Here is a 27,981-nt window from a genome sequence, read left to right as displayed (position 1 = left end):
GTTTCCAGTCATTAAGCTAAGCTATGATACGCTAAAGGCTGCTGGCTCCGGCTTCACATTTAACGGATGGACACGTGAGTGCTATAGGCCTTCTCATCTATATCTCAGCAAGAAAACAAATTTACCAAAATGTCAAACTATTCCTTTAATGTGTAGTAGCTGTTTGGGCACCCAATTTGACTGTTATCAGGCCATTAAATAGGCGTTATCGGTCGCTAAAAGCACCATAGATGTGGGTCAATAGCGGCCTACTACGTTGTAAAAGTGAAACTTAAAAGCATTTTTTTTACATTTTTAAGATGAATGAAACTTTATGTTTTCAACACAAACGGCTTCTTTAGGTTTAGGTGACCAAAACACAGTTAAGATTAGGGAAAAACATTGTGTTTTGGCTGAAAATAACTACGTTTCAAAAGTGAAAGCGAGACTTGAGAACACAAAGAGAACTACACGTTGATGGTTTCACAACGGGATGCAAACTCCAGCTTCCTTGTGTGAAAACCCTGTGTTTTGTGACTTCTGCCTCTGTCATAATTAATACAGTCGCTAGAGGTCGCTGTCATGTTCTCTTATACCTTCTTTTGGTGATCTACCATGTGAATAGATGATAAAACCTACTACTGGGTGTAGTAGGCCCCATATTGACCCACATCTATAGGGCTTATAGCGACCGATAACGCCTGTTTAATAGTCTGAAAACAGTCTAATCGGCTGGTTTGGCGAGGGTCTGCTGGGTAACGCAGCCTAATACACAGGGATGTTATGAAAATAAAGGTCCCATTTAAAGTTCTCACCTTACAATAAATTGTAAATGTTACAATGCTTCCTGTCTACTGGCACTCAACATACTGCACTCCAAGGCAATATTAGTACACATCAATACAGCAGTAAAACACGATATCTTTTTAAAATATCCTTCATGGCTTTGCACACGTACTTCCAGAGCTACCGAATTAAATAAAATACAATAAAATAATAATAAAAAAGACACAATGGCAAATAGGCAGTTGAAATGAGAGGAAATGACACAGCCATCTTGGCTCGTAACCGTACAAAAGACTTGAGGTGAAACTGTGACTGAACGGCGTCGTCTAAAGTCATCATAAAGTCTGTTTGCAGTTTGCTCCCTGCGGTGAGATGAACTTTCAGAGCCTGATTTGGTTTATTTAAGTGATTCATAACACCTTTTGCACGTGCAGGTTGTTTTCAAGTAGCGATTTTGACACATACAAAAAAAAGCGTGTTTTTTGGATATGTCCTCGAGTCAAAGGTGTTCCCACGTTTGATGGGAGAGTGTGATGGATTTCCTTCATTGTGAAAATGTGTTGAGATGACGCTCCATGGTTGTATCATCTTTGGATGCCTCCGCTTAGTGGTTTATTTACCACCGACAGGCCAGTCAGATGTAAACATATAAGCCGAGTGTCTTTGAATGCCATCAATAAAGTATAACATTTGATTGTGTTTTTTTTTCCCTTTTATCTCCATAAGTTAAAATCCATAATTTTTGGTCTGTCTTCTTCAGGTTTCCTCAGTGCAGTGTTCTTCACGGTCTATTATCTTTGGCCAAGGAGTGCATCATCCAGTTGACCTTCGTCTTCCAGCTTTCCCGCAGAGCTTCGTTGAACTTCACTTTGAAATTCTTCAGCGCCTCTTCCTCGGTTTTGCCCAAAGCTAAAGAGTCCTTTATGAAAAAAACAAAACAAAAAAACCCATTGTCAACATTATTATCATTCTCGTTAGAGGTGTACAATATATATCTGGCCCGATAGATTATCTGTTATTATATAATATTATTCTGTATTATACTGATAATGAAATTATAGCTGATAAATAGGGCATGATTGTCCATAGTTAATCGGGATTAATCACACATTTTTTATCTGTTCAAAAAGAGAAATTTGTCAAATATTTAATACTCTTATCAACATGAGAGTGGGTAAATATGCTGCTTTATGAAAATGTATGTATATATTTATCAATGGAAATCTATCAACAACACAAACCAATGAGAAATATTGTCCAGAAACCCTCACAGGTACTGCATTTAGCATAAAAAAATATATACTCAAATCATAACATGGCAAACTGCAGCCCAACAGGCAACAACAGCTGTCAGTGTGTCAGTGTGCTGACTTGACTATGACTTGCCCCAAAACTGCATGTGATTATCATAAAGTGGGCATGTCTGTAAAGGGGAGACTCGTGGGTACCCGTAGAACCCATTTACATTCATATTAGATTATACCTGAAATTCACACAAGTTCAGGCCAGAGGGGTAAATTATTCAGTTTTCTTTCTTGAGAATTAAAGTAAAATTTAACATAAAAATGCTGTTGCAGTGTGCTTATTGTTTAGTTTATTTTGTTCTTTAAAAGTCACCAGAATGTATGTATGCTAATCCTCATCATCATCATCATCAGCAGCAGCATCAGCGTCATCATTGCTGCCTACCTTTAGATACTGGATGTCTTTGAAGGAGGTGAGCTCTGGCAGTCCGGCTGCCTTCATCATAGCGAAGAGGTTGACGAACAGCGTCCCGTTCCGACACAGGATCTTATAGGCCCGCTCGCAGTACTCCCTGAACCTGATGACATGACGCAATAATCAGCCATCAGTTATAAAACAACGCCAACAGAATCTCAGATCAGCGGACAGACTGATATAAAATATATATTGTACCTCTCAAACTTCTCGCTGTTGTTCGTCCTTCCTTGTTGGATCACGTGGACAAAGTCATACGTCAAGATGAAAGGCACACGCTCCCTGTTGATCCCCAGCTTCCGCTTGAAGTTGCCCAAGAAATGCCCGAAGTCAATGTGGAACAGCTGAGGAGTAAAAGGGGGAAATTACTTCCTGGTTCTGAATCACTGACCACAGTCAGCTTGGTTAAAAAGTCACTAACTGCTGATGAGTCACCTGAAGGATTTCACTCCAAAGTGACCGGATCTGACTAAAAAACTCAACTTAAATGTCACCTCGTCTCGGAAGAATAATTTGTGTCTTTTAAACATTAAGCAACTAATATAGTATTGATTTTAAGTAGTAGGTATTCTGCTACCTACTACATTATTTATTTATTTACACTGTGGTTATATATTGTATATATACTGTATGTGCGTTTGATTCACATATTTCTATATATTATAATTCTCATTTCTAAATTGTATTTATATTACTCTATACTAGGGCTGCAACTAGGGGAGTCACGATATGCTATTGTCATAGGCATGTGTGCAGGTATGTCCGAGGAGAAGGAGGAGATGGAAATAAATAAATAAATGAATAAATAAATGAATAAATAAATAAATAAATGGTAATTGTAATAATGTGGAAAAATTACAACAACAACAAATAACGAAATAATAATAATAATAATAATAATAATAAAATAAGTAAATGTGTCAAATAATATTAAGGGGTTTCTCATTTCTTATTTTTATTTATATTATTCTACGTATATTATGTTATAAATTGTAGGATTATGTACATAATTTACATTTGACATTCTCCTTTATTTTTTATTTTTCTTATATTTCTTTGTGCTTATATATAAGAGCAACTATACAGTTTCCCTTCGGGGATCAATAAAGTGTTTCTGATGATGATTTTCTGACGGAGCAGATCAGCAGCAGCGTTTCCCTCTTTATGCCTAATCGCCCCCTTGTGGTAGATTTCAGTGTTGTAATGTGATGAGAAGCATCCCACCTGTCCAGTTTCCCTGATCATGATGTTGTCGTTGTGACGGTCTCCAATGCCCAGGACGTAGGTAGCTACACAGTAGCCAGCGCAGGACAGCGTGAACTCCTCTATTGCTTGATCCAGTTTGTCCCTGGTGACAGGAAACATCAGAGAAATAAGGAAGCAAAGCATGAGTGGGTTTAGTACACTTCATCATCATATATCCTGCATAACTACTACACACACACTCATACACATGAGTCATGAGGCAGGATTTCCTCACAGCTGTATGAAATATTCACAGTTCCTGTGGCTGATTAATGATTGACCACCGTCACGTCCTTTCACAGTCTAGACGAGCTGGGAGGTTCACTGTGTTAAGCTTTTACTAATTTTCTCTGCTCCATTGCGGGCGGGTGCTGCAGCGTTTCAAGTTAATTACCTCTCTGGTCTGTCGTGCAGTCAGCTGGGCCTGTCTCGTCAACGTGACGTACAAAAGGCTTATTCATTACATTGAATGGTTCTCTCTCTCTTCGAGGAGCTTTTAGAATAGACGAGACCTTCAGACTGTCTGGCACCAAATAAAAATCTACTCTCACTTAATATTGCTAAACTTGTGGTCGTCTATGCACTCAGAGTTGAGTTTAAAAAGCTGCACACAATAAAATACTTTGAAGTAAATACTTCCAGGGGGCATTTCTCAAAATATAAAACTTAAATGCCCCCATCATAGATGGAAAAAATAAGTATTTTTCTCCATGCTGTCAAGAAAAAACACTGACATACTCTGTACCTGTGTGTTCCAGCTAAGTTTATATGTCACTTAATATTACAATGCTTATATTAAGTGAAATTAGGGCTGGGCGATACGGCCAAAATCTTCTATCCCGATATAGGTCATTTCATATCTCGATAACGATATATATCACGACATAGCATGTTTTCTGGTAATTCAATAAATAAATAGTCTATATAAAATAACCACATGGTAAAGCCTATTTATTTTAATTAAATACTTGACAAATGAATACTACTTACTACATTCTGAGTATTTTAATTAATAAATAAAATAATAAATAAATAAATAAAATTAATACAATTAATACAATTTATCAAATTTATCAAATTTATCAAATAAAATTAATACAATTAATAAATATAGGCCTAGCCTAAATCGCGATAGAAACGATACAGAAAAATATATGCGATAGACATTTTTATAGTGTTTTGATGATATATACCTTGAAATCTTGACTAGAATTTAAATTTAAATTTATGGTCCCCATAACGTTTGTTAATTATCATTAAAACCCTAATCTTTATTTAGCATTTTAAAGCACTATATACAAAAAGTAATAAATGGGTTATAACACACTATAATGTCATTATAAGCAGATATAAAGACATTTTAAATGTTTACTAAGTAAGGGATAATGTACAGAGAGCCGGTCATTGTCGCAAATTATTTATTCCGCAACAATGACCCGCTAGCTGTACATTAATGTCCCGCTTATTTCACAGCTACTTACTTAAGAAATCAATAATTTGACACAAAGATGATCCTACGGAGTCCGACATCAGAACTGCTCCCATAGCAACGGTCTGTTATACATAGCAACGGTCTGTTATACATAGCAACGGTTGTTATACAGAAATAACAGAGCCTTGTAATAATGTATAGTATTTGTCAACAATTATAACCTCCCCTATGAAGACACACAGTATCTTATATTATTGAACTGTGTTTTACTATATTGTCATTCATTTTCTGTTTATACACCAGCCTCTACTTATGGACGCCTCACGGACGGAGTTATAGTAGTTGACAAATAATCAATCAACAATTAAAATGTCCGACACAAACATTATAGTGTGTTATAGACCATTTATGAATTGCTTTTGTACTGTTTAGTGTTCGAAGTATCGGTACATATCAATACTGAAAATTTTAAACGGTTTCAAAACTCATTTTCACCAGTATCAATACACAGGTACCAGCTGCGCTTTCTGCTCTCTCTTCTCTATGACACACATTATCTTTTAATAAAAATCTAAAATGTTATGCCCTCAATGTAAATATCGATATTTTTCAAGGTATTGTATTGAAGTTAGAAACTGCAGTATCGTGACAATACTGTTTATACATAATAAAAAGGGGGAAGATTAAAGTAATGTTTATGCTAAAAATGTTCAAAACAGAGCCGGCGGATGTGACACATTTCACACATCACTATGTTTGTTTCAATTCCATTCTTTAGGTGCGATTGTTGGTGCACTTTTTTGGGTATTTTTTCACACATCTTGCGACGCACTTGGACACATCATCAATGATGTATTTGTTATAATTTACTGTTTTGTAATAACAGGAAATAACAAGTACTGCACTGAGACACGTCAGAATATTAATACCAATAAACAGGAAGTACTCAGTTTGTTTGTGTCGTTCACACTACAATGAAAATAGATGGAGGGATAAAACAGCGTTTGGTGTTTATATATATAAATATATATATATATATATTTATATATATAAAATGGACCCATTATTGGGTTCCTGGGGTTAAAGAGGGTCATCACTTCTAGAGAGATCAACACAGTATCTACAGAAGATGACGATCGTGTCAAAGTGTGCTCGTCGTACTCACTCAGGATTCTTCGATTTGAGCCAGTTGAGCAGGGCGTCCTTGTTGAAGGCAGCGGTGGCGGCGCTGTTGCTGTTGTTACGCTGGATGTTGGCGATGGTGTCGGAGTTCTTCACCACTTCGATGAGCCCCATCTTGTTCCCGGTGGACAAGCAGCCGTATGGGATCATCCTGTGAGTGTTTAGTGAGATAAACAGCGTCAGGTTTATCTACTCTAGAGGAGCTCCTTGTGCAAAACCATCACCAGCTGCTATAGACAGCTGATCCCACCGTACCTGAGATCCAGGCCTTCTTTCTTCCACAAGTTCTCCATGAGCCGGATCATCTGGAGGGTCAACATGTCCTGTCGAAGATCTAAAGGTGATGATTGAAAAAAAATGTTCATTTCATTGTCACAAAAGATGAATCATTCATGCTAACTTTCACCCTTCTACTGTTTGACTTCTAAACTTCCTCTTTTTGAATAAAGGGGGCGTCCCGTTCCGAACCTGCTGGCTATGTTGATCTTTCCGGTGCATTTTAAGGTGTTTTCACATAGAATCCTTTTTAAACAAACCAAACTCAGTCCTCTTAAAGTGGACCAAAAAGTGTTTTAGGTAGTCTGTGCAATCAATGCAGTTATTAATGTGTTTTGTCATCAATTATTTTGCTAATATTTGCGGTGGACCCGTACGGATCACGAATCAACTACGGTCCATTACACCACTAGTCGATAGTGAGTTTACTGCGTCCCAAACACATTTTCTATCGACGATACCAACAATACCTGTGTTACTGTAGAAAAACAAGTAGGCCTATCGTCATGTTTTCAGAATTTTGGCATCAACTTGCTACCGAAGTAGCCTATTCTTGTGACACACTTGTGTCGCTCTGAGTTCGTTTGGAGGGCTGAAAGGGACCAAGTGTGAAAACAACTTAAATGTGCAACCTTGTATTTTAACCCTTCAGTGTGTTCCCTCTGTGCTAAACTAAAGTGAACTAAAGCGTAACACTGTGTGGCAGCTGTATGTTAATGTGTCAGATGTTCTCGTATCTCACCGTCTCCGTTCTTGAAGATGATGCCCACCATGTCTTCTTGAGCCCAGGGGTTATACATCAGCCAGAGCGGCTTCATCTTGGAGTTCATAAACCTGCACTTGTCTGCACTGCAACAGAAAACACACTCATTATAAACACACATAATCTTTACCAAAGCCCGCCAGGTTCACAGACTGAAGACATAATACGCTTGAAAATTTAGAAAATACATTTTTAGTTTCTCGCCCTGGTGACATTCAGGCTGTTCTCATAGCTATACCTACAATAATCTGGTCCCCTCTCTAGGTTACATGGTGGAGAGGAGGTCGCGAGAAGCCGGAGAACCCGGAGAACCCGGAGAACCCGGAGAACCCGGAGAACCCGGAAAAAAACACGCTAACACGGGGGGAGAACATGCAACTCCTAACAGAAGGGCCATAAACCGGATTGCTTCTCTCTTGCTGTGAGGCGACAGTGCTAATCACTGCACCACCGTACAGCCCTGGATAAATACAGGTTAAATAAAATAAAATAAAATAGTATAAAAATAGTATATAGTTTAATTCAAAATAAAACAAAGTCTACTGGTACTATAATGACCGAGGGTTGATTCGTCAATATGCTACGTAAATGTATTACTTTGTAATTCAGCAGACCTACAGAGGGACCAAAACTGCTCCTGAAAATCCAATTAAGGAATCAAAAGATGTAATTTGTCGTGTGTGTGTGTGTGTGTGTGTGTGTGTGTGTGTGTGTGTGTGTGTGTGTGTGTGTGTGTGTGTGTGTGTGTGTGTGTGTGTGTGTGTGTGTGTGTGTGTGTGTGTGTGTGTGTGTGTGTGTGTGTGTGTGTGTGTGTGTCACTAACCAGATCTCGGCGAGGATGATGCTGGGGTTGAGTGGTGACAGCAGGTCTGACAGGGCCTCCAGGTACGACTCCTGTCTGATACACAGCTTCAGGTCGTCCGCAGTCATCTTCTGGGAGCCCGACTTGACGAAGTCACTCAGGGCCTTCATTTTGCCCAGAGCCTCGTTCTGTGTGGAAGTGGAGGTTAAAGACGAGATTTAGTACAAAACAAAAAGATACATTTCAGAGCTTGAGCCTGTTTTTAGTGTTGTGAGATTACCTGTTTGGTTAAGGGCTTGATGTGGTGGATGTTTCCCCTGCAGTAGGCTTCCAGAATCAGGCCAAAGCGCAAACTCACTGACGCCACGTGAATCTCTGACCTACAATAAACACAAATATCTCCAGTCAAACAAAATGGCTGCAGATGCACGCGTCACAATCGGTGTGTTTTCTGCATACTTGTTTTTCATCGCCCTCTCCCGGTTTCATCCCGGGGGGCTCAATTCTCCCGTATTTCTCCTGATTTATGACAGATTTTCACACTTTTTTTCCTTTTTGTTATCTTAGCCTGTTTCTGGAGCTGAACAGCGTGTATCATCCCGACTGTTTCCACCCGGACGACAATAGAGCTACACCAACTGTCGCTTCCCGGCTGAAGAGAGCAGTCTATGCCCGCGACACAGCGCAGTTTGAGCTCATGTTTAAGCTGCGCTCGCCACAATGTGCGGCGCCCAAAGTTGGGCTTTGCTCAATGCAGCGAAAAGCTGTTGTGGCGAATATTAGTTCCTGCCAGAGATTCACACGCCAAGTTCACACCAGAGGGGAGAATTATTCAGTTTTCTTTCCTGAATTAAAGGTAAAATCAAATATTTAACTTTTTATTATTTTGTTATTTTCACTCTTTTAAAGTCGCTTTTTTTTAAGGTCTCAAAGTTGGCAAGTATGGTTTTCTGCTGGACTGCGTCTTTCACCTGAGATGCCAGAACAGGAAGTGTCCTATCCTCCAGTTGGACAAAGCCCGTTCTAACAGGAACGTGGTGAGGTCACAGTCCAGGTAGGACTCGTACTTCAGGACCTGGACCAGCTGGATTAAGTACTGCAGCAGTTCATCGTCACTGTGTGTGCAGAGAAAATGTTCCATGAATCATTACACTGTTAAAAACTCTACATGGATACAAACATGAATATAAATATGTGTGTGTGTACCCGAGCTTCCTGAGGCATCTGATGGTGAAAGAACGGACCGCTGGGTCGGGAAAACTGTAGTCTAAGAGCTCCAGGGCGTGGATGGCAGGCAGGTCCGACCAGTGCCTTAGTAAACTCACCATCTGAGGAGAATCAAATGACCATTTTCTAACTTGACAGCTATTATACGAGGGTGGGACAAGACCCACACACCTCTTTTACCATGTTTTTACTATGTCGAAAATCAATACATAGTCTATCAGTGCTTCATTATTAAGTCAAGATGAGACAATATAGACAATATTTCTGTACATTGTGAGGACTTAAATCTATTTTGAACATTTCCCATGTGTTGTATGTGTTTCCATACCTGTATATACAGACACCTGAGAAACACAAAAAAGAACAAAACTCTCCGTTTCTACCTGAACGACGTCCTCGCGCCGATTCCACTTGGTGATGAGGAGCAGCTTGGACAGACTTTCGTGATAACGGTCGCGGACTTCTGTGCGGAGCTTCCACAAGATGTCCTTCTCGTCCTCAAAGAACTCAGTGTGGTTTTTGTTGTCCATGATTTCTTTCAGTTTCACGTGCTGCAAGAGAGCAAAATGACCCCGAGAACATATTCATAAAAAGATGTGGTCAGCAAGAAACAAAATAAAATGTGAGATGTAGAGAGAAGTCTTACCTCTTCTTTTGTGACAATAACTGCATCACCGTTCTTCTCCATGTCACTCACCTGAAAACGGATGAGGATTTTTTTGACTGACTGTAATACTAAGAATTGTTACATACTGGTATCATATGAAACTAGAAAACCAAAGGAAACTATTGGTACCAACCATGTCTGACTAGCTTGTCACGAAGGAGGTTAAATAACGCTCCAAAATTAGGCTAAATTATAGCGAGGAAAAACTGTCATGGCCATTTTCAAAAGGGGTCCCTTGACCTCTGACCTCAAGATATGCGAATAAAAATGGGTTCTATGGGTACCCACGAGTCTCCCCTTTACAGACATGCCCACTTTATGATAATCACATGCAGTTTTGGGGCGAGTTATAGTCAAGTCAGCACACTGACACACTGACAGCTGTTGTTGCCTGTTGGGCTGCAGTTTGCCATGTTAAGATTTGAGCATATTTTTGTTATGCTAAATGCAGTACCTGTGAGGGTTTCTGGACATTTTGTCAATGTTTTGTGTTGTTAATTGATTTCCAATAATAAATATATACATATATTTGCATAAACGAGCATATTTGTCCACTCCCATGTTGATAAGAGTATTAAATACTTCATAAATCTCCCTTTAAGGTACATTTTGAACAGATTACAAAATGTGCGTTTAATTTGTGATTAATCGTGATTAACTATGGACAATCATGCGATTAATCATCAATGAAAGCCCTAACTCAAATATAGCCTTTAGAGAATAAGTACCTTGTCCAGTGGAGGGTAATAGAGAGGATGTGGCCGGATGTTAGGGAAGCGAATGAGAAGCCCGGCAGCGCTGTCCACGTTGGGGTTCTTCTCGACGGTTCCCATCGGGTTCAACAGGTCGATTTTGTCATCTGTGATAAAAAAAATGTCATACATGAAATATGCCATAGAGCGGTGCAAGAATAAGTCCTAAAACCCCAGCGATGAGTTAGCATTTTAGCACTTCCGGCTCCCTCGTCTGGAAGTCGATGGGTTTTTAGTTAGATGCCTGAAATAAGGTCTGTGAGATTTTAACATTTTGTTCTACGACATAAAATATGTTAATAAATATCCCTACAAAAATACGTCATCCCTGCAGCTCTCTATTTGGTAGATGTTTTATCTACTTAGCGAGTACATTTTCATATTCAAATCCCTCCCGTATCTCTAAAAGAAGTGACAGTATGTGTTAAACTTACTGCTCCAAACCGCAGAGAAAGATAAAATCATTATAATGAATAAACACGTAGCCATAGTTTTACATGTTTTGACACCAACAGACAAATGTTATTTCCACATCTTAAAAAAGGCTATCTAGTGCATCGGAAAACGCATTATGTGTGAATATGTGGGGTTTTCACTGTGGTGCTGCTAGGCGTCTTTAGCATGAGAGGTGTTTTTGAAGAGGAGGAAATGTAAGAAAAGGGAAGGCCCGACAGTACCAGGAACAGACGGCCACGTGGACAAGAGGAACTCCCCGGTCTTCAGCTGGTCCTTGTAGTCGAACACCATGGTGTTCACCCAGGCTATCGGACAGTCCTGAAGAGAGGGACAGGGAGGAGGATTAGCTTTGTTGACTGGCTTTGACCATCTGGAAGCAGTAAATATCATGCACAAAGAGAGAGGACTCTCATTTTCAGTCAGATACATTAGGATTTGATCAACAAAAGTTGAAATATTTTATATTATTATTATTTCTTCATTCATTTATTATATTATTATTATTATGTTACATTTATTATTTATTATTTTTATTTTATTCATTTTTATTTTAGCATTTTCAGTATTTTTATAGTAATTTTTCTGTTAAATCTGTCAAAAAGTAAAAATAAGTTCAACAGCCTCTGTTTTTGCAACATCAAGTTGAAATTATTTTATATTATTATTATTATTTATTCATTGATTTATTATATAATTATTATTTTATATTACTTATTTTTATTTTATTCATTTTTATTTTAGCATTTTTACTATTTTTGAAGTAATTTGTCTGTTAAATATGTCAAAAGTAAAAATAAGTTCAACAGCCTCTATTTTTGTTCAGAGATAAATGATTTTCTTCAATAGATCTGAAAGGAATTGACTTATTAAATCTCTCTCGTATAACATCTGCTTAATGCTAGACATTCATTTGAATTGAAATCAAATAGCATTAAGAAAACTTAAATATTTTAATGACATAAAAACGTTTATTCGGGGCAACTTTCACTTTAGAATTCATCGTGTTAAATAATAAAATGTGAAGGATTTTGCAGCTTCTGGTAAAAAAAACTGTACATGCCAGTGATGTTACATTTATAAGGTCTAAAGTTGGAATTAAAAGCAGCCAAAAAAAATGGAAATAAGATCCAGGCAGTGATCAGCAGAAAAATAACTTCAACATCCAAACGTGTTAAAAACCAAACAAACACATCGAGGCTGAATGCATCCTAAAATAGCTCAACTTCTGTCTGTCTGTCTGTCTGTCTGTCTGTCTGTCTGTCTGTCTGTCTGTCTGCAGGACTTCTCTTCTGGGCAGAAGAACAGAGAAGTGGCTCAGAAAGCAGAAGTGGCCTTGATGCCCATAAACACACCTGGGTATCAGACATGTCGCCCTACAGCCGCTACAGCGCTTCAAAACAAGTTTGGCTGAGACCACAGCCGCAAAAAAAAGGGTGAATTTGTTGTTGTTCACTGTATTTGTCAGTGTAGTGAGTGGGTGTGTGGAGTCACTACTACGACTCTCAGTCAGTGTAGTAAACAGGATTTAAACATAATAAGTAAAATGGCAAAAGGTTGGTAAAAGCCTCTATTGGCATATTATTATTAAAATTACTAATAGGGGCATGAACTGGCATTTAATCTGTTATTATTAATTACTCTGTAGGGGTGTAACGATGCATCGATCTGGATCGATTCAATGATCATCAATGCAAAGTGAAACTGTGACTTTTTCCTCATGCTTTTTATGTACCTTTTTTATGATTTTATGATATGTTATGTTTTTATTCCTGTTATCTCTTGATGTTAATGTGAAGCGCTTTGGGTACCTTTTGGTTATTGTAAAGGGCAATACAAATAAATGTTGATTGATTGATTGATTGATTAATTCATGATCAAAATAGTCGCACAGTTTTTAGGCCTCTATCCTAATCTGTCCCCAACACAGGCCTTAAAGGAACAGTGTGTGTAGGATCTGGCGGTATCTAGCGAAGAGGTGAGGAGATTGCAACCAACTGAAGCTTCTCCCGTGTGCCAAGTGTGTTGGAGAGCTACGGCGAAAACGCGAATGGCGCTCTCTAGAGCCATCTGGAATGTGTACTTGGGACATGAGTGGTGAAGCAAGCGAGAGAGAGGGCGGCGGCGACGGGAGCGAGTAACGTTATCGACTCCGACCTAAGCACGAAAAAGTTGGTAAAGTTGGAAAAGTAGTGTTTGGTTTGTTTGTTCTGGTCTCCTGTAGAAACATGGCGGTGCAACATGGCGGACTCCGTGGACTAGGGGGACTATAGGGATGTGAAGGTGTGGAAATTTTCCAAATATATATTGCATTTCTGCCAACAGATCCCCCTAAAATTGTGACACACTGCTCCTTTAACGATGACTAGTAAACTAAAAAGGGCGGGAGAGAGCTGCAACTACGAAGATGAATTTAGAATTCCTTGAAAATGTTTGTCAACTCCTTCCTTCCTTGGAGTGATGTACAGATAAAAGAGCCGAAGCGGATGAAACGCTAACCGCAGCCTTGCCACTGAACACACTTGCACAACCAGACGCAGCAGCAAAAACACACCCACACAGCACACACACTCACTACTACACACTCACTACACAATAGAGAGAGAGGAAACAGATCTGTTTGTGCTTGCTAACAAATTCACACCCACCGCTCACTCGCCGGCTCCACAAGTTGTACTCTACAAAAAAAAAAGGGCCCCCGAAACACGGCGCGAGTTCCTGACTCGAACTCACCGCTTTCTTATTCTTTTTTTTGGTGCCGCGGGGTTTCTTGGCTTTCTCAATGACAGCGTAGAGCGCGAAGCAGAGGCGGCTCATACGAGGGAGGTCGGCCACGTTGATGTCAAACTCCAGCTTCTGGTCCCACAGGGGCTCGGAGCACACCGCCACCTCAGAGGTCGTCACCACCTTGCAGAGGAGCTCGCTGCCGTGGAACAGACCGGCCTGCACCACGAGCTGGAGGGGGGAACACACACACACACACACACACAGTAGTGATGAAGATGAAGGTGTTGCTGAAGTGTAAGTGAGATTGTTTGTGGAAGATTTACAGACTTCACGAGATGATTCAGAGTTTCCTGTGTCGCTCAGGCTATGAGTCAAAGGGTCGACACATTCATAACGTAAACAGGCCGCGACGCCTCTCAGCGCTATGCTGACTAGTCCGTCCAAAAAAATATAGATAAACAACCACCAGAGTCAAAATTCAATCCTGTGTACGGCCATTAAGCTCCCGCCTTTGTGCCAAATCAAGATCTATATTTACAAAATATACGAGTGGCTGGCTATTCTCCCCCCCGGGGTGTGTGTTCAACCCTCTGCCTGCCAGCTGCAGACAGGACTGATAATTATGTCACAGGAGGACACATTTGATGAGTCATGATGTGCTCGAAGGCAGCGGCCGGAAGTGCACTTACACTTAATAACCCGTCTAAACAGTAACACAGTTAGTTATGAAACTGAATCACAAACACAGGCACACATTAACAGACTACCCTATGTCAAATTGGTTGAGGAGAAAAAAGTGAATACGGAGTATTACTGGACGTTTACAGGGAAACACCGTTTAAAGCAGCAGTGGGTAGAAAAGGAGCAAATATGATTAAAATAAAGTTATTTTTATTAAACGGTCACTATATCCTGACAGTAGTGCATGACACAGTTAAAAAAATCATGTGCCTCTGTGTCCTCCGGTGCTCCTAATGGCATCTGCTATGCAAACTAGTCAGCGCTGATCTAATATGAATTAATATTCTGTTACTGTAATGCATATTTCTCTCCTCAAATGTTTTCAGAAACATCTGGTAGTGCACTGTTTAGCTGTAAAATGAGAACGTTTGTGACCCGGGCAGCAGAAAACAGAGACATGAGGAGGTGCAGAAGTCTGGTTTACTCTCAGACCACTTGAATTACAATATGCTGAAAAGTTATTATGGAACTTTTTTATTCCTGCTCTGGCTCTATCTATCTGGCGTGGAGAGGTGGTTGTGTTGCTCGGGGCTATACCAGGGGTCAGCAACCTTTACTGTCAAAAGAGCCATTTTTGTCCAAAAAATAAATAAAAAAATCTGTCTGGAGCCGCAAAACGTATTTGAGCCTTATAATAAAGGTAACACTGCCTATTAAGTCTAATGCAGAGAGGACCCAAGTGCCAACGAGAGGCAGGACATTGAAGAATCGTCTTGAGGAGATTTGGCTGGAAGCTCTTTTCAGCAGGAGCTTCTAGTGTGTTTGTTCTGGAAATGTCTTTCAGTGTCTTTTCCATTTTCCTCTGAGAATTTTCTCTTTTTTGGATTTGGAAACATACTGTAGCTAGGGAAACTCAAGACTAGCCAACGCAATTGAGGATTGGCAAAATTAGAGGATAAGTGCCAGGCCGTAGACGTACGTAGGCTATGACACACAGTTTAGTTGACTGAAATGTTAAAACTTATTTTATTACTCAGTGTATAGGCTACACATTTTTGCAGTTGGAGAATGTAAGAATCACTTTAGGCCTACAATAATGATTAATGAAAGAAATAACCATTATTCATTTCTAAATCATTTTTTGTCACGGGGAGCCACTGGATAGGGGCTAAAGAGACGCATGCGGCTCCGTAGCTGCAGGTTGCAGACCCCTGGGCTAAACAAATAAAATTGACTTGACTTGACTTGACTGTGCCAAAAATATTCTGCCTACTGTCTGCTTTAACAAATATTTTAACAAACACTGACGCTTAGGTCAGGGCCTCTCTGCAATAGTAACAAAATGCAGGCATCGCCTTAAAAAAAAAAAGAAGTGCATTGAAAGCGAGAGAGGAGGAGACAGCGTGCAGTCTGTCTTCTTTCTTAGAATCTAGGCCTCAGAATGAGATGTAAAAAGCAGATAGGCCCTCCCCACTTCCTGTTTTGAAGTTTCAACCAACCGCCTCGATGAATTATGGGAAACGTGCGGTCTGGACCATGTGACCCCCCCTGTCATTTACGTGTCGCTCTTCCTACAACTGAAATTGAGATATTGGTAAACAAGTGAATGCCACATTTTCATTGAGCAACAACCCCCCCTCCCACGCGATAAAAAAACACACCAACCTTCATCCCTTCGTCTGCGTTGACTCGGCTGCCCTGCAGCAGGTGGATGTAGAACGGCTCATTGATGGACCACAGAGACGAGGTGTTCTGCTGCAGGACGGAGACACGAGAGAGAGGGGATTTCTATCTCTTGTTCTTTACAATAAAACTGCATATATTCAGAATTCAGTGAAACTGTTGTTACAGCGTCCTGTTTGGCAACACGTCAAAAGATGGATACACTTTCAAAAAAGAAGTAAAAAAAGGGGAACAAACTTTGAAACTGGAAGACATTGCCCTTAAGGTACCAGGGCTGCAACTAACTCCATTGTTGACTAATCTGTCGGTTATTTTCTCAATTAATGGATGAGTTGTTTTGGTCTATAACATTTCCGAAACATTGTGAAAAATGTCAATCAGTGTCCAAGACGACGTCCTCAAATGTCTGGTTTTATCCACAACTCAAAGATATTCAGTTTACTGTCATAGAGGAGTAAAGAAACCAGAAAATGTTCACATAGTTGGTGATTAATTTAATAGTTGACAGCTAATCTATTAATCGTTGCAGCTCTCAACAATTTTGATAATCTATTAATCTTCAGAAATAATTCATCAAGCAATAATGCAATTTACAGGTTCCAGTTTCTAAAATGTTACTGCTTTTCTCTGTTTAACATCAATGTCAATTTAGTATCTTTAGATTTTAGACCGTCGGTTTGACAACTTTGGATTTTATAAACTAAATAATTGATTAATCGCATAAATATGTGACGGATTAATTAGTAATCAAAGTAATCATTAGTTGCAGCCCAATTTTTTTTATTTAAAGTCGCAAGATAAACAAATTGATAATTTTTTTTTTTTAATTTAATTCTGTGTTTGTATATATATTTGTATGTATGTATGTGTGTATATTTTATTTATATATTTTATTTTATTTATTATTGTTTATTTATATATTTTATTATATTTCTTATTTTTTATTTATATGTTTTATTTTATTTTTATTGTTTATTTATATATTTTATTTTATTTTTATTGTTTATTTATATATTTTATTGTATTTATTATTTTTTATTTATATATTTCATTTTATTTATTTCCTTTATTGTGTTTTTGGCTCTTATGTGTGAAGAATGTTTTTTGTGTTGAGGGTAAGTTGGAAAAGAGGGTACATATTTGTATTATGCTCGTTCATCCTTGATTGTTTGACCCTTTGGAGATCAATAAATAAAAATAAAAATTAAAAAAAATTACGCAAACCGATTATCAAACATAGTTGTCGATTAATTTAATATGTTGTATTTTTAATATTAATATTTTAAGTCTGAAAACATTTAATGCTTTGTACTTTACCGCTCATATTTCTAGATTTTATAGATAAAAGCTTAAAAACACACGGTGCAGTTAGCTAACACGTGCTCTATGTTAAACTACAGTCAATGCAAGCAAAGGTGTGAAGTGTAAATTATCAACACTGTGTTGCACAGCGTTGTTCAAAATGTGCCAAAGTCCGGCTGAGGAAGACGAGGAGAGAGATGGAAGGAGCTGCTGCTGCTCGGTTAATGAAAGACGACGTCCGTCCGCTGAACTCTCACCTTCTTCAGGGGCAGAGGAGGAGGTCTGGACAGGGAGCGACTCTTGTAGGCCTGGCTGCACATGCGGCCCTGCTCCTCCTGGTATTTGCTGATGGTGGTGTGGTGCACCATGGTCAGGTGGGGGTTCTGGCCGTTTCTCAAACACGAGAACATGTACTGTAACGGGAAGGGGGGGACAGAAGAAGGAGAGATCAGCACATCAGTCAGCTCACCCACAGATATTCTCCCAGTGGTCTGATAGGCAGCTACTGGTTGACTCCTGGAGGCTGTTCATTTGCTGTAGGTTAATGCAACGGAAATCTCATTATGTGTGGATGGATGCAGTTCCTCTCTGCAGGGGCTGTTAGACAGATATGAGTCACCGCTTCAGGTAGTTTCAGAGTCAACAGTGGAGTCTCCTGCCACCAAAACCTTGACTCACCCCGCTCCTGATCTGACAATCACTTCAGCTATTATACAGACCGACCGCACTCACAGGCAACAACACCGAAAAGAAAAAAATCACCCACAGCCACTGAGAAAATAATACGTTCTTAATCATTCACCACAGATTTATACAAATCAAGAAGAAGTTTGATTGCAGAAGTATTCACACGCTTACTATGACACACCTAAAAAACGACTTAATGAAGACAAAGGGAGATTTTTTAATTTTTTTAGATTAGTTTTGTTTTTTGTTTTTTTCTTTAATTGATGGCGACAGTGAAAGGGGGAAAGAGAGGGGATGACATGCAACGAAGGTCCACAGGTCGGACCCAAACCCCGGGCCGCCGCAGCAAGGACCGAGCCCCGGCACATGGGGCGCTTGCTTCACCAGGGGAACCACCGGGGCACACCCCCAAAGGGAGAACATTTTCAACACAATGAATATTCCACAGTTATGTCAATCACAAAAAAAAAGAATTGCCCAATTGCTTAGTGAGTCACAACTTTATGGCTAAAAAGAAAGTGATCGTTGGAAAAAAATTGACATGACATCTGGGCTAATGTTTAGCCTGGGGGCATGTGGGAGCCTCCGACACAAAGTGGAGAAAGATTTTATGGTCTGAAGAGACTGGAATTTAGCTTTCTCTAGGGCTGTCAATCGATTCAAATAGTTAATCACCATTGATCACATGATCGTCCATAGTTAATCGCGATTGATCGCACATTTTTTATCTGTTCAAAATGTACCTTAAAGGGAGATTTGTCAAGTATTTAATACTCTTATCAACATGGGAGTGGGCAAATATGCTGCTTTATGCAAATGTATGTATATATTTATGATTGGAAATCAATTAACAACACAAAACAATGATGTTTTGTTGCCGCCATCTTGGTTTTTGGCCGTCACCATGTTGGTTTTTGGTAATCGCTATCTTGGTTTTTGGCCGTCACCATCTGGTCGTTGCCATATTGGTTATTGGTCGCCGACATCTCGGTTTTTGGCTGTCACCATCTTGGTTTTTGGTAATCGCAATCTTGGTTTTTGGCCGTTGCCACCTCGGTTTTTTGCAACCAGAATTGACACGAGAGGGTGGAGCTAAGTACAACGCTGAATAAGATATTTTAAGGAGACTAAAATGTTACAATTAACTTTGATGATGACCGGACAACGCCGTGGTAGCGACCTGTCAATCGCAAGGTAGCCACGCCCTAAAGCGTCCCCTGCTTTATGGTCTATTTGACTCTAAATGGGACCATAATTTATTAAATGAACATCATGTTGTTTTGAAGAAGACTTGAAACTAGCGATTGAGACCATAAACTCATGTTTACAATGTTTACTGAGGTAATAAATCAAGTGAGTAGTAGGCTCATTTTCTCAGAGACTTCTATATAATCTGACTTCTTTTAGCAACCAGAGGAGTCGCCCCCTGCTGGCTGTTAGAAAGAATGCAAGTTTAAGACACTTCTTTATTGGCTTCACTTCTCAGAGCCGGAGTTGCTCACTGATTTCCACACAACTTGAGCTCTGCTCAAAGACGCTCACTCACTTTGAACTGGCACATGGGATGATTCCCATAGATGAAGTCCCACCTCCCGTTGACCTGTAAGGTGAAGTCCTCGGGCTCCTGTCGCACCGAGCGAAAGACGGTGGCCTTCTTCTTCAGGGCGCTCCTCACCAGAGCCATCGGGAGGTCCTGGGGGTCCTGCTGCAGCATGAAGCTTTCCTGTGAGAGACACATTAACACAAATAAGGGCACCAGCTTTACAGAAAATCACACCAAAATGCAGCTTTCATGTTGTTCCTGGTGATGTTTTGAAGTCGGTGTTTGTGATGTGGGAGCGGGATTTCCAAAAGTGCTCACATTTACTCAATCAATCACCCTTTGATTTGTCACAAACAACCTTTACAAATATGACTCACACAAACAGCAGATCAACTCACATCGCTAGCCTCAAACTTGACATTGATGAAAATCTTCTTGGTGTTTTTTGACTTGGCGTTCCTGCTCTCCAGCGGAGAGCAGCACGGCTCCAGGTCACATGGGAAACTGTATTCCATCCACTGCTGCCACGGCAACATGTGCCTCTCCTGAGCCTTCTCTTCGCAAAACGTTCGCATCTTCGTCCGAAACTCGTTCACCTCGTGGTTCTTCTGGGCCTCGAACTCATGCAGACCTGAAAGAAATCAAAATGAAAGTGTAAAAAAAAAGTCCTGTACAGTGAGAGGAACTCAAAAGATTTTTTTAGGAGGGGGATTTCTGCTTTATTTTGATAGTGAGAGACACAGGAAATGCAGGGGGGAGATGGGGGATGACCCACATATAATATTAAATACAACATTTTACTGGAACCGGAAAGATGGAATTAGCATTGGTTAACTTAGCTGTGCTCCATTTTCAAGTTAGCTACATTAGCTCATAGATAGCTACGTTTTGTTCTGCAAGATAATCTCCACAAATGAAAACCAATTTTATGATGTTTGAAGCGTAAATGCAATCTCAAGATTAAAAAGCTAACGTAAGGCTATAAACTAACTACACCACGGTCTCATGACTTCACCACCGCTAAACTGAGGCCTATAGAAAGAGGATGGGACACGCAGCGGTCGTGCGTTGCCATTGGCTCAATTTCGGCGAGTGCAGACCAGATTTTACTGCACATGTGTTGCACCCCAAAGATATGGCGCGTTGATGACGCGTGACATCTCCTCTTTTCACCCTCCTTGCACTAAACTAAAGGTGGACGAGTCGGTGTGATGACGTTTTGTAGCATCATTTAGCCACTTGTTAGCAACTGCCTTTTTTAAGACACGTAAAAGCTTAAAAATTCAACAGTGGAATATTCACTGATGTATTTTACGTACAAAACGTTAAAATCTCTTAATCCTGTGTTGACCACAGACCTTATTCCAGGTAAACCAAAAAGCCATTGACTTCCAGACGAGGGAACCTGTAGTTCTAAAATGCTAACTCATTTCTGGGTTTTAGGACTCATTCCTGCAGCACACTATATAGCTCAATCATTTGGTTGACCGCCCATTAAGGTTTTCACTCAGCCAATGGGATCATTTCTGCCTCCAGAGCAGCTTTGGTCTAGTCTGGTCTAGTCGCAGACCTCTGAATCACTGTCACATCCTCATTTCATTCATTCTTAATAGTGCTGCTGGTGTGCTTGTTGCTATGGCTGTTTCCAAGATTGGAAAAGAGCCATTCAGAGTTTTGTAATGCAGCTTTAAGAATGGGGCCGTCACCTTCCTGTCTGAAAAATGGTGGCAGAAACATTGCAAAGAAAAGAGAAGTGGATGAGCTCAACGCTGCTGTACCAGTTACTGTAAGTTGACTTACAGAAATAACAATACAGTCAATGCTCCTAGCAACCGCTAACCGAAGCTTCCTTAAAACGATGATCACGTATCCGTCACTGGGATGGATGGATATGTCATCACTGATTGGTTAGTGTCAAACAGAAAACTGCCAACATGAAGACAATGTCAGACTGAATAATGAAGTGAAACGGCAATATATTAAAGTGGCAGTAGTCAGTATATTTTTAGCATCATTGGGAAGAAATTCCATAATAACATATCAGCATATTGTCATTCAAGTGTTCTGAGAGAAAACTAGACTTCTACTCCTCCTCATGGCTCTGTTTTCAGGCTTTAAAAAATCCTCCGTGATGGGAGACTTTGACCAATCAGAGGTCATTTCATTGAGAGAGCGTTCCTATTGGCTGTGCTCCGGTCATGTGACCATAACTTGGCGTTCCTTCACCAGATTTCACAATGTCACAAACTTTCTCATTTTACAGCTAAACCGTGCACTACAAGATGATTCTGAAAACATCTGAGGAGAGAAATAGGCATTAACGTAACAGAATATTGATTCATATTTGATCAGCGCTGCCTAGTTTGACCGTTTGGTCGGAGTTTGCGAGTGATTGACAGCCCACTCTCATAGACGGCAGCTGGACAGCAGACCTCAGATCAGCTCTTACTGCTTGTTTTCCTCCGGTCTGTGAAATCTTGCAGATGCCGTTAGGAGCACCGGAGGACACAGAGGCACATGATTTTTTTCAGGTTACCTGTTCCATGTACTACTGTCACGATATAGCGACCGTTTTATAAAAATAACTTTTTTTAATCATATTTGCTACAATCTCGCCTCATTCAGCTTTAATCGATTTAGGCAGGGCTGTCCTCGACCAAAGAAATTCTTAGTCGACTAACACTCGTATATCGATTTGTTGATTTAGATCTCTGAAACTGAGTTTCTCCTTTATAAGCATAATTTTAAATCTTGTTTTTACCAAAGACGTGCTCATAAGTTTCTTGGAAATGAGTCATTCAGCATAAAAAAACGACTAGTTGACTGCAGCAATTTTAGTCGACTGAGCCCAAAACGACCAATAATCTGTTTGCATCGCTGACAGTGATTCAGAAAACTGCAACCAGGCGAGAAAACTCTCTTCTTCTTCTTGATGATGACTCTTATCTTATACTTGGCAACAATACCACCTAAAAAGCTCCACACAGCAGCTCAGCTCTATCAGATAATGACGCTGCTGACCTTTGCCAATCAACAGGCTGATTTGGGTGTTGGTGAGTTTCTCCACCCGGTCGCCCTCCCTCGCCACCAGCCTCAGAACACACATGAAGGGCCGCACGTCGCTGATGCGCCTCGACTCTTCCTCCAGTTCCTCCCTCTCTGCTGTCTGGTTGATGCAGGTGAAGACGTACGCGTCGGGTTCACCCAGTGCAGTGAACAGGGCCTCGCTGCTGGCGTTTCTCCAAACCATCTGAAACAAGAGATATACAGCAGCACGTCAGGGTGCGATAGACCTGGAAGTGTACACAGCGTGCTCTCCGGGCCTGCTATGTAACAGTGATTCAAAACACCAGTGTCAACTAAAGAAAAACATGTTTGTCGCCACTCTGATTTGCTAAAATGATAACCAAACCAGTTTTTTTACATTTTTGTGAATCACACACCCCGATTGGAAAGACATTTAATCTCTTAATCATCTTAACAGCTTCCAAGAGCAACATTACTTAACACGGCTAAATCAAACAGCCTGAAGTGGCAGAACTGTTGGCATAGAAACTGGCACATTCACATTTTAACAGCAGATCTGCTACGGCAGAGAGCTGGCCGTGTATACCAAGGAAGGGAGGAAGGGGGAAAGCTGCTGCAGCTCCTTCTTCTTCTTCATAACAGTTGCATCAAAAACTTCCCAAGATGAATCAAGCGAGCATTGTTCAGGATGTTTTTAATTAGTTTAATGTCGAGCAATTTGCTTAAAAGCATATTGAGTAAATATTGTAAATAACAACAGCATGTTTGAGCCGCAGCGCCGTGCTGCAGTCAATCAATCAGAAACACTGGGTTGTCTTCCAACAGATGAAATGTATGATGACACATTATGTGTTGTGGCAATGGTTTGTCTGATCTCTAAAAGCAGCTACATATGATTAATTACATAGGGTTTTGTAAGGGGACGTACTTTTTTGATGCTTTTGATGGTGTCGTTTCGAGACACGGGGAATTTGAGGAAGATCCCGGTCGGCAGCAGGAAGTCCATCACGATCTCCTGGTCCCCCTCCTTCTCCCACTCCTCCTGCATCCCATACTTCCCCGGGGGCATGGTGACGGCCTCTCATTTACTGTCAGCTCCTCTGCTGCTGCTGCTCACCGGAACACAAGCCGGCCGGCCGTCTGTCCACACACACACACACACACACACACACACACACACACACACACACACGCACAGAGGAAACATAAGTTAATAAGTCCACTATTAACATGTGTCACTGTGCTTGTTCCTAAAACCCTGAATGATCAATCTTTACACGCTTTATTGGGACCAGAAAGGCCCATGCAGAGTGTGTTTATCATGAATGACTGACTGACTGAAACCATAACTTTGTAGTTGAAGGGCATTGTTTGATCCCAAATGCAAATTAAAGATAAAAAATGATAAACTGAGGCAATAGTACTTAGATTTCTCTGCATGTTTTTGGAGTTGTTGCTATCAGCTTCTCTGCAGTTTAACACCTTTACTACACTAGACTCAATTCATGCATCTCTACTGCCAGGAAACAGGGTGCACAGGGTGCACAGGGGTCAAATGAGGTGAAGACACATTCAAAATAAACTTCAATCCACTGAATCATTACACTACATAACAACACATATTTATATATAAATGTGATGCTTCCTGCAGATCTATCCAGCTGACTTTGCAGACAGAAAACATTGTATTTTTAGTGCAATTTTCAATAGTTTGCACATAAAGTAATTCAACACTATTGATTTTGGTAAGAGGAAACTTGCCCCTGAGTGAGCTGCAGTGTCTGGATAGCTTATTAATACAAGATGTAGGCTGATTAACGCCTGTTTATAACATGTATATTTACTGTATACTTGTTTTATGAACATGTCCTACCATTTTACCACTTCTATTATTATTGATATGTTCTGTGATGTTCTGTTTTAGCAGTTACCATATTTGTTTTTTATTTTTTATTCTATCTGCTTTTATTGTCTGATGTTCTGTTTTAACAGTTACCATATCTTTTACTTTATTTATCTGCTTTTATTGTCTTGTGAAGCACTTTGTAACATCTGTTTTGAGAAGTGCTATATAAATAAATGTATTATTATTATTATTATTATTATGTATTTTACTGAATTTACGTACAGCAGCATGGATGCTTTAACATATTATAAATGAGAAACATATTTAAAATCAGAGATGGGGAAGAAAAGAGAAAGTGCACACTGAAACAATCTGTTATAAAACGTGCACATCTATTCAGCTGACTGTGCAGACAGAAAACATTGTATTTTGAGTGCAATTTTCAATAGTTTGCACATAAAGTAATTCAACACTATTGATTTTGGTATAAGAGGAAACTTGCCCCTGAGTGAGCTGCATTGTCTGAATATCTATTAATACAACATGTAGGCTGACTTAAGCCTGTTTATAACATGTATTTGGCTGAATTTACGCACAGCAGCATGGATGTTCTAATAACACATTATAAATGATTTAAAATCAGCAATGGGGAAGAAAACAGAAAGTGCACACAGAAACAGTCCAATATAAAAGGTGATATTTAAGTAAAACTTGTAGAATATATCATAGTAGACAAAAATTATGATTTTTATTTTCATAAATAACTGTATTTATTATAATTTAAATAAACAATTTGTCCCTGATATTGTCTGCTTAGTCAGTTTCACTACAATTTACACTTTTATTAAGTTTTTAGGTTTATTTGTCATATGCATTTAAAAGTATACAGTGTACAGTGAAATGCATTTTACCCTGATGACTCTCTCTCAGCCCTTAAAATCTATAAATAGTACACTAGATAAATACTACACTAAATAAGACAATACCTGAGAATAAAAATGATAAAACAAGCTAAAAGCATGTTGGCACACCTGTTAGTGCAGAGACTTGCCTGTCAGTTGGAGCCGGTCATGTCTTCATGGGTTCATCGCAGTGGAAGATGGAGGCGGTAACATCATGTCTGTCTCTCTGCTGCGGGTTGTTTCCGTGAAGTTGAAGCAGCAGGAGGAGGTGGAGGTGTTGTAAGTCCAGTGTCTCTCTAACGGGCTCATGTGAGGAGGTGGAAGTGTTTCCCTGCGTCGGTCCGCTGCGCCGTCATTCATCCATGCAGCAGCAGTGCTGGAGGTGGTGTTGAGTCGAGTCGAGTCGAGCCGGACTGAGCTGCTGCGTCTCTGCGTCTCTCAGCTCCCTGCAGGCCAAGGGACCGTCAGACAAAACTTACAGTACGAGCCAAGTGAAAGTGCATGTTTCTCTCTCTCTGTAACTCCCGCCCTCCTGCAGCCCTGGTGTGTGTGTGTTCATTTTTTTCTCTGAAACAATTACTCAATTAACTGACAGTAAAATAAACAAGTAACTATTTTGATAAATGATCATTTCAGTCATTTTCAAAGTCAGTTACAGCTTCCAAGTGTGAAGATGAGCTGCTTTACATTTTATTATTATTATTATTATTTTTTTTAATTTAAAGGGACTGTTTGTCACTTTTTACACATCTAAATCTACCGGGTTGGGATCCTACGCGCACTCGCTTATGCGTGCTCGCATGTGGCCGGAGCCTCTGCTCCTCTGCCTGCTTGCCTTCACTCACACAGCGTGCGCATTCTCGCTGTCTCGCTCCACCTCATGTGCATGCGGGCACACAGCTCTGAGAATATCTAGTGAATGTACAGTGGACGTTTGTGCAGAAATAACTGCTGCAGCTCCTCCAGACCAACAGAGGTTTCCCGTGTCTTGTGAAGTGACGGGGCTCCGCAGCGAGAAACGTTATCATCTCCGACCGGGTGCCGGTGTCTCCCTAAGGGCGCAGTCGGAGACGATAATGTTTCTCTTCCTGCTTCAGCCCCAGCACCGACCCGCTTTTGCTTAAGCAGGAAAAGCCAACACTAGGATCAGCATTGATTCATGGAGAGACCTTCGTCTGGTCAGCTAACATTACTGTCAAGCAGGTGAAATATAGAGTGATGTTGTGGTTTTAGCTGACGTGTGTCGCCTCACTGTATAGTCCCTTTAACATTTTATTATTATTTTTATTTATTTATTTTTTTAATTTTCTACAGACAGACTCACGAACATACTAATCCCACATACAGAAATGAAGCATAAAATAAAATAAAATAAAAATAATGACAAATAAATAATAAAACATTTTTTTTATTATTTTAATCCAATTTTTTATTATTCATCTTTTCCACACATAGTTCAACAAAGCAAGCAAAAGACTCATTATAGTAGTTGCTCTTTATACAGGCGTCCGACAAAACTTTCAGTATGCGCCAAGTGAAAGTGCATGTTTCTCTCTCTCTGTTAAGTGTGTGTGTTTCTTTTTTTCTCTGAAACAATTACTCAATTAAATGACAGAAAATAAATTGGCAACTATTTTGATAATTGTCATTTCAGTCATTTTTAAAGTCAGTTGCAGCTTCTCAAGTGTGAGGATGAGCTGCTTTAACATTTTATTTTTTTATTTTTATTTTTATTTTTATTTTTATTTTCTACAGACAGATTCACGAACATACCAATCCCACATACAGAAAAGAAACATAAAATAAAATAAAAAAAATAATGACAAATAAAAAATATATTATTTTAATCCAATTTTTATTTATTCATCTTTTACTCACATAGTTCAAGAAAGCAATCAAAAGACTCATCATAATGAGTCATAATGCTCTTTATACAGGGCCGGCTCTGGCAATTTTGGTGCCCTATAGGCAAGATCCCCCCTTTGGTTAGGTTTCAACCCCCTAGAATCCTAACCATAAACCGTAACACAAATGACATTCACAATGGTTTTAAGACAACAAAGAAAATGTTTATTTTCATAAATAAATGTATTTATTATAATTTAAATAAACATTTGGTCCCTGATATTGTTGGCTTAGTCAGTTTCACTACAATTTACACTTTTATTAAGTTTCAAGTTTATTTGTCATACTCATTCAAAAGTACAATGAAATGCAATGAAATGTATTTTACCGTGGCTCTCTCTCAGCCCTTAAAATCTATAAATAGTACACTAGATAAATACTACAATAAATAAGAC

The 27,981-nt window shown here is 39.7% G+C and overlaps 1 protein-coding gene and 1 long non-coding RNA gene across 4 annotated transcripts in view; one reads left to right on the top strand and one right to left on the bottom strand.

The window, feature by feature from the left end:
• The window catches only part of LOC141773245 (uncharacterized), a 237,809-nt gene that overhangs the window by 63,926 nt on the left and 145,902 nt on the right, over positions 1–27,981 (top strand). The gene's annotated exons all lie outside the window — the stretch shown is intronic.
• Positions 1,411–26,113, bottom strand: pik3cd (phosphatidylinositol-4,5-bisphosphate 3-kinase, catalytic subunit delta). Of its 2 annotated transcripts, none has more exons than XM_074644992.1 (23): positions 25,831–26,113; positions 23,862–24,073; positions 22,928–23,156; positions 20,305–20,537; positions 19,910–20,086; positions 17,934–18,089; positions 16,357–16,446; positions 14,017–14,238; positions 11,508–11,604; positions 10,807–10,937; positions 10,058–10,108; positions 9,795–9,962; positions 9,391–9,512; positions 9,156–9,299; positions 8,465–8,564; positions 8,206–8,372; positions 7,362–7,468; positions 6,599–6,677; positions 6,327–6,494; positions 3,709–3,832; positions 2,683–2,828; positions 2,455–2,587; positions 1,411–1,684 (listed from the first exon to the last, which is right to left on the bottom strand). In XM_074644992.1, exons 2-23 carry the CDS (start codon positions 24,000–24,002, stop codon positions 1,547–1,549), a joined length of 3,123 nt encoding a protein of 1,040 aa, XP_074501093.1. In that variant the 5' UTR covers positions 24,003–24,073; positions 25,831–26,113; the 3' UTR covers positions 1,411–1,546. The 2 variants fall into 2 exon arrangements, with proteins under 2 accessions (XP_074501093.1, XP_074501094.1); XM_074644993.1 differs by having other exon boundaries at positions 25,811–25,949.

This window comes from Sebastes fasciatus, chromosome 8 (assembly GCF_043250625.1).
Source record: "Sebastes fasciatus isolate fSebFas1 chromosome 8, fSebFas1.pri, whole genome shotgun sequence".
NCBI classification, from domain to species: Eukaryota; Metazoa; Chordata; class Actinopteri; order Perciformes; family Sebastidae; genus Sebastes; species Sebastes fasciatus.
The sequence above is the reverse complement of the archived record's forward strand: the minus strand, read 5'-3'. Positions and strand labels throughout refer to the sequence as shown.